Source organism: Garra rufa, chromosome 13 (assembly GCF_049309525.1).
Source record: "Garra rufa chromosome 13, GarRuf1.0, whole genome shotgun sequence".
Classification (NCBI taxonomy): Eukaryota; Metazoa; Chordata; class Actinopteri; order Cypriniformes; family Cyprinidae; genus Garra; species Garra rufa.
The window spans coordinates 6,606,229-6,621,087 of record NC_133373.1 but is presented as its reverse complement, the minus strand read 5'-3'; the positions used below and the strand labels follow the sequence as shown (position 1 = coordinate 6,621,087).

Sequence of the window (14,859 nt, the reverse complement as noted above, 5' to 3'; positions counted from 1 at the left end):
GGATGCTTGCTCAAGCAGATCTCTCCATTACACAAATGCAAGAAGGCAGCTGGTGATAATGTTGCAAGACTTGGTTCTAACAGATACTCGCCGATGAATGGTTTGAAGGTAGTTTAGATGTCGCCTATAGCTTAAAAGTTGATGCGCTATGCGTAAAAATGTTTATATTTAGTGGTTATGATGGTCTATATTTATATTTCTAACTTGAAACAACCTCAAATGTACCTTGGTGCATCTCTCGCCACATTTCTGTGATTTTAAGGTTTTGGTCATTTGGTGCCACCAATAAGATTTCTGTGTATTATATTATATACTAATACTTTGAAAAAAAATTATGTTTTGGGTTTTTTTTTCCACCAAATTAAGCATGGTGTGGTATGTGACAAAACAATGTTGTCATTTCTCTGATTGGGTATTAACACGTACCTAAAGGAATGTTCACCCAAAAATGAACATTCTTTCATTAAAGGTGCCATAGAATGCATTGAGAGAATATTTAAAATTGTTCTCTGATATCTACATAGAAGGTATGTGGCATAGGAAAGGGCAAAAAATCTCCAGAAATGGTTACAGGTCCATTTACAACCCAAGGATTTGCCCCTAGAATAAAAGGCTCTGTTTTTGCCTTATTTGGAAGCTTCATGAATATTAATGAGCTCTGCTCTGATTGGCTGTTTCACAGAGCTCAATAGCTCGCACATGGATAAAAATATATATTTAATTAGGAGCTCTAGCCGCTTTTAATATGCGGTTTGTTGAATCTGCCGTTTTGAGTTGCGGACAGTTTAGTCTGATTACTGTGATCGCATGTGCTCTGTGTAAAGTTACAATGCAGAGACACAAGTACTTACCACACAAGTTGAGCTGCTCGTCAGTGATTCTCCAGATCTGTAAATCATTCGCCATCATCAGGCAGTTATTTCTCCGTCATTCACCATCATCAGCGCAGGCATCTCTCTGTTTATGTGGTAAGTGAAATCCTATGTATTGCAATGTAACAGGCTAGCGCTAGCATTAAGCTAACCGTGTCCCTTCTGTGGCTTGCCTTGTTTAAACGATGTGCTGACGTTACCGATGATTGGGCGATGCAAATGTTGGAGGCGTAACTATTAACGATCTCGGCTGTAACACCGACTGTTTCGTAACAGTCGGTGTTATGTTGGAATTTACCTATTTTTCGGTGGTCTTTTGCAAATACTAGGTTTATATAAGAAGGAGGAAACGATGGTGTTTGAGACTCATGGTATGTCATGTCCATGTACTGAGCTGTTATTATTTAACTATGCCAAGGTAAATTCAGTTTTCCATTCTATGGCACCTTTAATTATTCACTCTCGTTCAATTGTCGTTCCAAACCCGTAAGACTGTCGTTCATCTTCGGAACACAAATGAAGATATTTTTGATGAAATCCAATAGCTTTCTGAAAAGGGGTGTGCAATATATTCATATTAAGAGACTTATGTTTTAGGCACCATATTTCCTGTTCTTGCTTTATTTCGTCAACAAAAATCATTCCAAACATAGCCACATCACTGTTTTGTTTCCCTGAGCAACTGCTGGTGTTTTGTTTCTGAATGAATTAACCGTTTAAATGATCTGGTCCAATCGCAGTGACTCACTTAATAGTGACTTGCTGCCACCCTCTGAGTTTTAATTTCACATTTAAGGGGAGACACTGCAGGCAAAAATGCTGTTTTTGACTAGTGGAAAGAAAACATCTAAAAAATACTGTTAAGTGTTTCTTTTATAGCACTTAATCTATTTGTGTCAATAGATTTCAATTACAATATTTTTAAAGGCCGTTTTCTCAAAATGAATTTTTTCTTCTACACTGAGCCATAAATCTCCACTTCAGTAACACTTACACACACCAACCTTTACATTTATATATATATATATATATATATATATATATTGCATTAATCAAAAAATTGTAAAAAAAATAAATAAAATAAAATAATAATAATAATAATATATATATAATATATAATATATATAATTTTTTTTTTTTACAATTTTTTGATTAATGCAATATTGTATAAAATCAAGCAAATATATATATATATATATATATATATATATATATATATATATATATATTATTTTTTATTTTAATTTTTTTCTCAATTATGTCCTGACGAAATGAGATACCCAAAATTCCCTCTGTAAAAACGTTTGACTCTAATATGTCAAAAAAATTAAACAAGAATTTTGAAACTGACTTCATCCAGTGTTTAGATTTTTGTACTAGAAATGTATGCAAATTTGCACATATTGCATTAAATAATGCATCATTTGCATATTTAAACCTAACATTTTAGAAAACTTGTAATAAAAAAAAGTTTCCAATTATCAAAGTAATCAATCAACTGGGTAAGTAAGGCAATAACTATTAGTTAATTTTTTTATCCTATTCACCTGCATTGTCTCGCCTTAAAGTATCTTTTCATTTTTTTAATAATTTTAAATATCAGTATTCTATGTTTCCGTCCTTTATCTCTGAATGGTTTAGACCACGATATGGGTCTAATGTGTGTCTGTTGTTGAGCAACAAGGAGACTTTAAGAGTGACGGAGTTTCGTTTTTTTCCCCCTCGAACGGCTGGTCGCACCGGTGCAACCTTTGATTTTTTTTTTAGTCGCACCATTGAGAAATTAGGTCGCACATGCGACCAAATTGGTCGCACTCTAGAGCCCTGCCAGAAAGGTAGTAAAGACATGGAAATGGAAATAGTCCATGTGACATCAGTGGTTCAACCGTAATGTTAGGACCTCAAAATATCGACTTTATTCTCTCATGCGTACATCATAATATTCTTGTGACTGCGCATGGACTGACACAAAGCGTAAGAAATTGTTAAATTGGTAAACTTGGTAGTTGCGTTGTTGTCTATGCAGGGTCAGAAAGCTCTAGGATTTTATCAAAAATATCTTAACTTGTGTTCCCAAGATGAACGAAGGTCTTACAGGTTTGAAACGACATGAGGATGAGTCATTTATGACAGAATTTTCATTTTGGGTGAACTATCCCTTTAAGCATAATTAAGTAAGTGTATTTCTGTAAATTAATGAATATTTTATTAATTTAACAGACTTTTACTTGATGTGCCTGTTCAGTACCTTGGTATTGTTATGCATTTCTCTCACACTTCTGCTTTCTAGCAGGTGAGGAAGCTTTTCTCATGGGCAGACAGACAGCATAAGATGAGAAGGGAGGTATATCACTGCAACTAGCTCTGAAAAAGTTACCTTCTAGGACAGCATTTGTTTTCAATGAGGTGCGAACGGGCACAGAATTTAGAGTAGACGTAATCCTGTGAAAGCAGTAAGAGATCGAGAAGTAGACAACTTCTTTTTTTTTTCGTCCTCAGTTGAAAAACAGAAACCTGAGCTGGTGTGAGGACAAAATACTTGAACTTTCTTTTGTGTGTCACACAGTCAGCCGCCAAAAACTGATGCTCTTTTTTTTGCAGTGAATAAGATGGGGATTTCTGCACCTCTGTTGATCTTTCTTGGATAACAGATCCTATCACTTAGCAGGAAAGATCAAAACTCCACTGATTATTTTCGCTAGAAAACCGTATGACATGATTTCAGTCCTATTGGATTTCAATCTGTTTTTTACTTCAAACTTAAAACATGGCTGTACTGAGGTTTTCAGTTTGCATACTTCTAACCTAGTTCTCCTTATTCTGCCTCTTTTGTGCTTTGCATCCAGAAATTCATATCCTTTTCCCCATGTCTATCTTTTATCACTTTCCAAGCTAATTGTAAGTTAATTGAGGAATGGTATTTAAATGTGGTTAAATGTGTTTCACTGTGAGTGCTGCACTATTGTCTGTATTTTACCAGGGAAATAATGAATAGACAGTGGAACAGGGTCCATGTCCATTCAAATTCTACAGAAATCTGCTGTGTTATGCAGAATCCTGAGCCAGACTTGTGTTTCCTTTGTCATTGCTTCTCCATCCATTTCATTCAATGAAAGATTTAGAAAACCACTTTAATTGTTTTCATCCTCCTAACAACAAATTGTTTTAAAACACAATCTTATTGGCATTGCTTTAGATCAGTGGAGCGTAGAAATTAGAAGAACAAACAATAAACCTCCGAACACTCACCATGAATGATCCACACTTTTATTATACTAAACTCCTTATCATTTCTCTCTCTCATGAGATATATATATATATAGTTTAACTCGTTAAGACTTTATCTAACACTCTGGGTATGTAACTTCAGCACAAGTTGTCTGCGGTCGGTGCCGGTGCTCGGATAAACTTGTCATTCTGTTTGATGCAGTGACGGTGCGTATGCTGAATGCAAAAGCGCGACCCTGCGTGTTTGTCTCTTGTGCTTCTCTGCACTGCTTGAGACCTTGACATAATGACAAAGCTTACGTTATCTGTCAGGCATGGTGAATTTTTAAATAAGCTGAACAAAAGTGTGTTTCTCTCTCTCACACACAAGCTTTTGTAATGCCAACTCATTGCTGACAGGTGTTTTCTACAGAATTGTTTTTGCAGCACTTGCACCCTTTCTCTCCTATTTTTCCTGACTAATATACTTTATCTGTATTAGGGGTGGAGCCGAACCCGAATACGGTATTCGGAAAGGCACAAATAGTGTGTTTTTTACGAATACTTATTTCGAACAAATACTTCAAAAAATATTTGTATTCGGGAACAAGAAAAACTTTATATCAAAAAGCTGTGTTTCCTCATGAGACCGCAGTAGTGTATGGCCGCATGAGTGAGTGGGTGACATTCAGGAGTCGGGGGGTGGGGGGTAAAAGAGGTGACAGACACAGGCTGCTACACACAGCAACAGAGAAGACTTGGCTGAGCGAAAAAAAGACTTCACTGCATCACTATTTTTGTTGAATAGATTTTTGTACCTTAACTGGGTTCTTGAGTCAGTTTATAGCTTTTGGGAAGCAGAGTTTGATCGGGAGATTATTCCATTAGGGGCTGTTCATATGCAGTGGTGGACAGTAACGAAGTAGTTGTAATTCGTTACTGTACTTAAGTACATTTTTCAAGTATCTGTACTTTACTGGAGTAGTTTTATTTTGAGTAACTTTTACTTTTACTTCACTACATTCCAAAGCATAATATCGTACTTTTTACTCCACTACATTTAATAAAACATGTCGTTACTCCTTATAATATATTACGTGCTCCGAGACGCAGAAGCAGTGTCTGATTAATGAACAAACTGATTCTTTTCAATCGGTTCGCAAATCGCCACAAGCGATTCATTCATTCCAATTGCAGCTGTTCAAACTCACTGATTCAAATGAGCCGTTTAGAGCGAGTCTCCAGTCATCTGAATTCACAAATAAGAACCGGGAGATTGTGAGCGCGCGCGACTGATGCTGCGAAAAGTAAGATATAATGTCGAGTTTTAGGATTAATTATTGCAATTGTCAGTTGTTTGCGAACTAAATCTGCTGTAAAGGGTGATGTATTTAAGCCCGCTGAAATGATTAAATGCAGACACATCAACATCGTCTCTTTTTAGGTAAAAAAACGAAACATTAACACAGATTAAATCAAATAACTCATAACGTTACACGTTCATATTCCTCGCTGCTGTAACCTCAACAGTTTTATTAAAATGCTACGCATTTAGCCCTATGTGACGTCTGTTTTTATATTGTTTATTAACGGTATACTTTTTTATATTGTTTGAATCAACTAGCCTAGTATACAGAAATAAATGTTTATTCATAACCATACTGAAAATAAGTAAATATTGTTAGCTGATGCTAACTGTCTAGCTAACAAGCTTGCTGGTGCTAAGTTGAGGTAATTTTCAGATATGAAGTCCAAATATTTATAATCAACCACCTAGACAGATTACATCTGAGGGAAAAGAAAATATGTGATGTTCAGATGGTAACTACAGTAATTATCAAAGTGGGAAGTGATGCCCTCTGGGGACATTTGGCCAGAGGTGTTTTTACACCACAGACAATGTTTGAGAAAAAAGAAAAATATTATGAAAATATAATTACATTTTTCTTCCTAACTTCAGGCCTTATTCTCATATCATTTATAACTGTGCCGTTCCGCAAAATAACAAGCTTTAAAACACTTTTCTTACTGGTGAAAATGAGATGGTTAAATCAGTTTTCTCTCAGGTAACGTTACAATGCAATGTAAGCTTCACAGTGAACATTGTCAACGTAGACCATATCAACAACAAAAATCTATCTGGACTGCATATAGGCTAGTGGTTATTTTGGGAAAACCCAAGGCTTATAGTAGGATTATAAAAAATATATATGCTAATATAAATTTATAGCCTTTATAAAATTGCAAAATATGTCAGTACTTTTTTACTTAAGTACACAAAAAATGTAGTACTTTTGTACTTTCACTCAAGTAAAATGGAAAAAGGAGTACTTTTACTTTTACTGGAGTAATATTCTATTATACGTATCTGTACTTTTACTCAAGTACTTGATTTGTGTACTTCGTCCACCACTGTTCATATGCGCGCTCAAGTTCGTTATTTCAAATGTAGTCATAATGGAAGCGACGCGCACACGGTGCTACGCACCCGTTTTTTCCACACGGTGCGACGCGCCGCATCGAGATAAATACATCTCAACTTTTCAGAATGCCACAAGCGCACGCAGGTCATGTGACAAGAACCAACCAATCAGCTTCACCCTTTCCCTTAATAACATTGAAAAAACAGCCAAGTTGGAGGAACAGCTTATCATATCTGTACAGGAATAACCATTTTTAAATAAATTTAATAGCAGAGCTATACTGCAAGCGATTTTTAATGCTGGAAATCCATTTATGCTTTGCTGAAACTTCCGAGTCTTCATTGAGAGATCAAATTATAATTACTTGATTAATCGTCTGAATAATTGACTGATTACCCAATTACCAAAATCTGTCGTAAAAAGAAATGGCCAAATATTAAAGATTAAGTAGATATTTGAATTAAATATTGTTTAGTCGATATTTAACAAGGATTAGATTGCACAGCAAAATGTAAAAAAAAAAAATATTACCACAAAAAAAATTATTTGATTAATTGACTGAATACTCGATTACCAAAATAATCGTTAGTGACAGCCCTGAAGCACAGCCACCATTAGTGTGCTGCAGATTCAAACAAGAAAACCAATAAAAGCATCAGAATAGCCTTTCGATGAAAGGCATTGTGTACATCAGAAACAGGTAAAGCAACATTTTGATAAGTAACTGTAATTTAATTACACATTTTTCTCAGTAACTGTGATGAATTACAATTCCATTTATTTTGTAATTAAATTACGTAACGCTGTTACGTGCAAGTAGTTAAGTTATTAACTAATTAACCACTAAAATGAGTGAGCCATTCATTCTGATTCAGTTCAAAAGCTCCTTCATTAGAATTTCTGACCAATTGATTAAAAAATGCAGCATGTAAGCACCATTGTTTGTGAATCAGATGCTAGTATGTTGGTTTTTGCCTTCAGAAAAATGCAATAGTCAAGTATTTATTGTCATTTCACATGAGTCTTGACAGCAGACTCAAAATATCTTTTTGTTGTGCTGTGGATTCAGCATATTCGCTGAGTAACCCTGCAAGGAATCATTGTTTAGACATTTCCTTTGTGGATTTGTGGCTTAAATTGTTGTGTTTAGACTCACTTAAAGTAGTAGTCCTGTTTGACTTTTTCTGGTGAACCCAATATCCATGTTTCCTATTTGTGTTTGCATGTTCTAAATCTTCTCCGAGGGGCTTTCCTCAGATTATCCAGCTTTCCCGCAGGCCACTTGGACCTATTTGCACTTATGTGTTTTGTTCTCACTGCAGTTTAAGTTTGCACATTTCTTTGTCCTTCACACACACATTCTTTGTGCACGGCCTACATATTTCCATTCTAGTGTTGCACCACACAAAATCCATTGTTGCGTGAATGCACAAAAGAGTCAGTTTGGTATTTCGAAGAACCTTGTGTGCGGCCTAAATATTTCCGTCCTTGTGTTGCTCCATGCAGAGTTCATTGAAACTGACCTGATCCAATTGTTGCTTTCAACTCTATGCACAAAAGAATGTCAGTATGGTGTTTCTGCATTTGACAGGTTTGCTTCAGCGCAAGAGCTCTTTCTTCTCCCACACACCTGTGTTTTGAACTGCCCTCCATTCAAAGGAAAATAATGTAGGGTTGGCCTTCCAGGATGATTTGGTGGAAGAGGGGATTTTCATGGGTTTTGTAAGAATTGTACATCTCAGACACACTTAGGGTTTGAAGTTGCACTAATAGGGTAGGATATGAGTGCAGTCATTGAGACTAAATCAATGATAGGTATGTAGAGAAATATTTAGAAAAATTTCATTTAAGTTAAGTGATGCTCTGTTAGTTGACTTTCCAAATTCACCATGACAAGTCAGTGACGTAAAAAACCTAATACTGAATTCAGGCACTTTTGTCTTAACTTTTAGTCAGCTGAATGAAGGTCATATTAATATAGTTCACAATGGCTTAATTTGTTTTGCTTGTCAAATGGCATTTATGCACATTAGGGTTCAAAAGTAAGATGTTTTTGAATTAATAGTCATAAGTTCACCAAGACTGCATTCATTTGATTAAAAGTAGTCAGAAATACACTGACACTAGGGCTGCAACTAACGACTATTTTAATAGTCGACTAGTCACCGACTATTGAAACGATTAGTCGACTAATCGGATAATTATTCAATTTTTCTCAAATTTAGCATGAGATTGCTTTAATTATGTGGAAAATTATAGTAAACACAAGAAAGAAGGGGGTACTTCAATAAAAAATGCATATTTTGCTACTGATAGGCCAATTCATACTAAAAGTAAATAAAAATGCCCTGTCTAAAACCAATTAGGCACAGTGCTCGGTCAGTACAGACATAAATGCATAAATTAAGAAACTCTATAATTTTTTTAATGGACAGGCACATTTGTTTTATAAGAAAAAATAAATTAAAATCAAGTAAACATTTTCTTCCTGTAAACCATCAGCAGCAATAAAACAGTAAACAAAAATGTATATCCAAAACAAAACGTATTGGCTTCCATGTTATTTAAATCTTACCGAGGCCAGCCAAACTCCGTTTCATTCAACTGTCCGACGTGCTTTCTCTTTAAATGTTCGTGCATCACAGAGGTGCTGCCGTGATGCGCAAGGACTGCTTTACAAACCATGCAGGTAATATTTTAATTCGCCGTAGCAGGCTAAAATGCTCCCAAACTTTACTCCTGTTTCATACATACTCAGTCTGCAGTGCGTCTACAGTCCGTGTGCGTTACGTATGCGGTGCAGAAGAAGCACAGACTCGTTTTGCTTTCACACAGAACGCATTTGCAGTCCGTACATTGTGAACGTTCTAATCCGTTAACATGGGTGTGGAAAAAAAACGCACTGCAGACGGAGTATGTGTGAAACGGGCGTGTTTTGGTACGCGCAGCTGCTGCGTTGGACGCCGCCATTTCTGTATGTTATCGCTCAGCATATAAGCTGCGTATGTGCGACTCTCGGCAGAAAGATGCCTCACTCGGTTGTCTGGCGACAACATCGACAATGAAATTCATTGTCGACTATTTCTATTATCGATTTTTATCGACAACGTCGACGAATCGTTGCAGCCCTAACTGACACTGACACTGAAGACTTAGCAAATTAAAAAATTGTGGAAATTTAGCTTTGATCACAGGAATAAATTAAATTTCAACATGTATTCAAATAGAAAGCAGTTATTTTAAAGAGTAAAAATGTTTCACAATATTACTGCTTTTGCTGTATTTTGGATCAAATAAATGCTGGCTTGGTGAGCTGAAGAGACTTTAAAAACATAAATGTTACGGTTCAAAAACTTTTGACTGGTATTGTATATTCAATGTACTTTTCTGTAATGCCAACTCTAATCTTCAGTGTCAAATCATTAGAAATCATAAGAAATCATTCTAACCCTATAAAATCACTATTTTATTTCCAATTATTTATTTGAATTTTTCTAGACTCTGTTTTAATGGTTACATTAAAAAAATATATTAATCCAAAAGCATTTTTAATTAATTAAAATCATTTACCAGCAATTTTTTAAAGCCCTATGAAATACGATTACGTTTTTTTTTACCATTTCTTTTTAAATAATTTTAACAAATGTAAACATTTACTTTCAGTTTAAAGTAGTTGTTTTGCTTACTGAACTGTTTTTTAGTATTCTTTAAATAGAAAGTGCAAAAGAACAACATTTGAAGAATTCTTTTGTAACATTGTTTTCCTGATGTTTTCTATTTCTAAATGATCTAAATGAACTTGACAGTTTATTGTGTGACAATTATTTATATAAAATAAATTAAGTACTGTTTCTTAGATATGACTTGTGAAGGAAATAAAAAAGGTGAATATATGTGAGCAGAATATTTGTGGTGTTTTCAAGATGTAAATATTTGTCAAATTATGCTAAATGTACAAATGTGGATATTTAGAATGTATGCTTTGAAGCTATGAAATTAGCCTCCACATATTTAAAATTAATTTCTATTAGAGAGTAATATTAAAAGCACTACATCATTTGAGATGTATTGAAAATGGTACCTTACTATAAAAACTTACCAGTAATATATTACTTGCATTATTGGTAGCCGTCGCTAGCCGAGCAGTTCTATGATGCATGTGTATATTCCAGTGGATCATGTCGACAGACAAATGCCATAAAGTAAACTCTTTTTCAAACATACTTTTTACTCCAACACTACTTTAAGTCCACAAGGCCAAAAGTGCCCATAGCTGAAAAACCACCTATTTATCAAGTTGTCTCGGCCATACAGGCTTCTCTCTTAAGACTCTTTACCACACAAAGGTCAGGCTTGCTTCTCATTTAGAATTATGTCATGTAATGTGATACTTTAGACTTATATAACAGATATAAAGGTTTCCCAGCCACGTAATCCTGATGCCCTTTTGTCTATTTCAATAAATATCATGCATGTCATACTGGCCATATCACAGACATCTGTTGTGACCGGTCAGGAGTCAGGGTGATTACATGATGGTTGACGTAATGAATCTGTGTTCTAGTCTCTGCCAAGCTGCACAGTAACATGTTTCATAAAGTATGCTTTTTTTTTTTTTTTTACTCCACTCCATACTTACCGTATAGCAGACAGCAGACGGTCATGCTCTCATCTCCTCATTAGGAGGCTAATGTTTACATCACTCCTTCTCTTGATCTTCCTCTCTGTCTTTTTCACTCTCTCTCTCTCTCTATTTTGCACCCAGCTATCCATCTCTCCTCTGTCACACTGCACTTAGAGCAGCACTAACTGGCCCACCACACCTGTCAATCACTATCAAGCTGACAGGCCCAGACTCCTCCCTCTCTAAGTGTGTTACAGCTGAGGGGAGGGGCTACAAATCTCACCAGCAAACTCAATGTGCTGTGTTGTTGTGCTTTATCTTCTCATATGCAACTTCTTAAGAGGTAAAGCTCTTAAAAACAGTATGAAGACACAGCATGATGGGTGGGGAAAAATAACCGAATAGCAAATTAATCCATGACTGATGTTGTTTGAGTTGTTTTTGAGCAATGACACTGCCACCTAGTGGTTGTATGAGTGAGTGAGAATGTCAGCTTTTCCAAGTTTGGTGTGAAATATTAAAAATACTTTCTCTTTTTCTCTCCCAGATGATTTTAACGGTGTATTTGAGTGATGGGGAGCAGGCGCTGACGGAGGTGCCCATCACTCCAGAGACAACATGTCGTGATGTGGTTGAGTTCTGTAAAGAGCCAGGAGAAAGCGGCTGCCACCTGGCAGAAGTTTGGCGTGGAAATGGTAAGTTTCTTTAGTATTTTCCCCACATAACAAAAATATTTGTAACCCCATCCCCTTTTGTCCTTATTTATTTATAGCAAATCTACACAGTAATTGTAGGTTGCGGGATATGAGTTAATTGACTACAGTTCTAAAATGAAAAAAGTGAAAAATATTGACAGTGAGAGTACTCCGCTTTACTTGAAATCATTTATTAAAACATTTATTCTCTCAAAGATGCTCAAGCTCAGTATTTTGAATAATCTGGCTGCAAAGAAAAACACACTTAGTTCTTTCAGACATAACTGCTACTTCTGTTCTGACAGATGGGTCCATTTTTTCCCCCCTTCATTTTTCCATTTCCCTTGATGATAGTGATTTGTGTAAACAGCTGTGTGCCAGAAATGTTATCTTTGCTCAGGGAGCCTCCTTTCAAAAGGCCTTCCATCAGCACTGTGTCCTTTCATCTTGAACTGCATCTGTCATTGAAATCGTGATGAGACCGGTTATTTTACAGCAGGTGATGGATCGCACAAGATGCGTCATTGGTGTCTGGCTACTAAGTGGATATTTTGCCTCATCAAATCATTTCTTGTGGTGCTCAGTGGTTCAGGCTTTTTTGTCAGAATATCAGTCATTATTGATAATTAATGTTTATTTAGGGTAATAAATTGATCATTAAAAGAATCACATGAACGGTTCATCCAAAAATCAAAATTCTGTCATTAATTACTCACTCTCATGTCATTCCTAATCTGTTCAACTGAAAGTCCACACAACTACAACACTACTTACGTTTAACATATTTGATGTGCCCAATGTACACTACCGTTTACACTATAAATGCTGTTTTTCTGAACTTTCAGAATATTAAGATGATTTCTGAAGGATCATGTGACTGGAGTAATGATGCTAAAGATTCAGCTTTGAAATCACAGGAATAAATTACATTTTAAAATATATTCAGATAGATAGTTATTTTAAATAGTACAAATATTTCACAATTTTACTGTTTTTGCTGGACTTTGGATCAAATAAATGCAGGCTTGGTTAGCAGAGACTTCTTTAAAAAACATAAATTCTTACAGTCCAAAAGCTGGTAGTGTATGTGAATACAAGCCTGCAATAAATTTATTATTTAAAGCAATCAAATATCTTCAGAAAACTTTGATTAAACTGCTCTATTTATATCTAAGTTTTGGTTACATGGACTTTAAATGGAGGAACTGAAATCTCAGATTTCACTGAAGAATATTTTAATTTGTGTTGAAAGAATGAACAAAAGTTGTACAGGTTTGAAGTCACAAGAATTGGAATAAATAATGGCAGAATTTTAATTATTTAAAAATTAACCCTTTATGTTAGCTCTTTAGTAATTGTTAAATTAAATAAATGAATAAAGAACCTTTATGCACCACACAGACCTGCACCACAAAACCAGCAATAAGAGTCCATTTTTTTAAATTAAGATTTACACATCATTTGAAGACTGAATAAATAAGCATTTCATTGATGTATGGTTTGTTAGGATAGGACAATATTTGGTCGAGATACAGCTCTTTCTGGAATCTGAGGGTGCAAAAAAATCGCCTTTAAAGTTCTTAGCAATGCATATAACTAATCAACAATTAAGTTTTGATATATTCACGCAAGGATTTTTACAATATATCTTTAAAATATCTTCATGTAACATCTTTTCTTAATATCCTAATGATTTTTGGCATAAAAGAAAAATGGATAATTTTGACAAATATACCCATGCTACTTAAGACTGATTTTGTGGTCCAGGGTCACATATGAACTTGGGGGTGGTCTTTTTTGGATTCAGTTCTAATAATATAGTTTATAATAACAAATAGTTCCTGTCCTAAAATGCTGGTTGTGAAACTGAATAATGCTTTGCTCATATGAGGAGTTGAATATTCTTGTGTTTTTTTTTTTAACATGTAGCTGAAGCTTTTGTCTCCAGGTTTTTTTTTTTTTTAAGTTAAATTTGGCTGCTCTCACTTTCTTTGTTATTGTCCCTGAGTGTGCTTTTCTGATATTCTCCTCTTTCATACTTACTTTTTTATTATTCAGTGTCGTTTTATCCCATTCCCCTTTGGATGGCTGCCAGACTTCCAGATGTCCCTCCACCTGTTAGCAATGTCCAAAATGTTGTTTTTCCCTATCCATGTCTTTGTTACCCACCCAGCCTCACTACATTCCTCTGGCTGGACGCCACGTTTGATTCAATTTCACATCTTCTTTGTTCTCTTGATCCCACTGTGTCTGTCCCTCTGTTCTTTCTCTTTTGGTATCTTTAAGTGTGTAACTTGGAATTAAACGCACCTCAAGCATGACAGGATCTTGCTCCTGCTCTCTCTATGATATGATATTTTAGTTTTTTTTTTCTGGGAACAAAAAAAATATATTTGTAATGTTTTCCCCCTCTCCAGAGCGAGCAATACCCTTTGACCACATGATGTATGAGCACCTGCAAAAATGGGGCCCTAGAAAGCAAGAGGTGAAGTTCTACCTGCGCCACGAAGACTCTCCTACCGAAAGCAGCGATCAGGGTAAGAACACTCCCACTTGACTGGATACAGGCCACGTCTCGCCCACTACCGCTCTCCTTTCATTGGCTGACGGTGGCTGAATGTTTTTCATTCCCTTTTCAGTGGCCTCCAACATGTGAAAGAAAGAGACAAGCACATCCTGGCCGAACAATGCAGGGTTCTGTTCTTGATTCGGTTCTGTTGTGCTTTTGACAAAATGAATGATCACAAAGTAGCTTTGGAAGTGTCAGTGCCTTCAAATTAAAGTGACTTGTGAAAAAGTCTACCACAGTCAAATCATATCCAATAAATCAAAGCATATCCTAACAGAGCGTGTAAGTTGAGTAAGGCTACAAATATGCGAAACCTTGGCAGCACTGCTGCGGTGATTAAATAATATGTTACTGGTTATATAATCAAACACTTTGCCTCGCCTCTGTCCATGCTTGCCTTCACCGGACAGGTGCAAACACACATTCACACAGTTACACAATGCACACAGTTGTGTGTGACTAATTACTT

At 35.7% G+C, this 14,859-nt stretch overlaps 1 protein-coding gene across 2 annotated transcripts in view; it reads left to right on the top strand.

Annotated features, from left to right (window-relative positions):
• ppp1r13bb (protein phosphatase 1, regulatory subunit 13Bb) overlaps window positions 1-14,859 on the top strand; it is a 69,746-nt gene that overhangs the window by 15,099 nt on the left and 39,788 nt on the right. For both annotated transcript variants that reach the window (XM_073853142.1, XM_073853140.1), the window contains exons 3-4: window positions 11,674-11,821; window positions 14,239-14,358. In XM_073853142.1, the coding sequence (XP_073709243.1) occupies window positions 11,674-11,821; window positions 14,239-14,358 (268 nt within the window). The remainder of the gene's footprint in view (window positions 1-11,673; window positions 11,822-14,238; window positions 14,359-14,859) is intronic.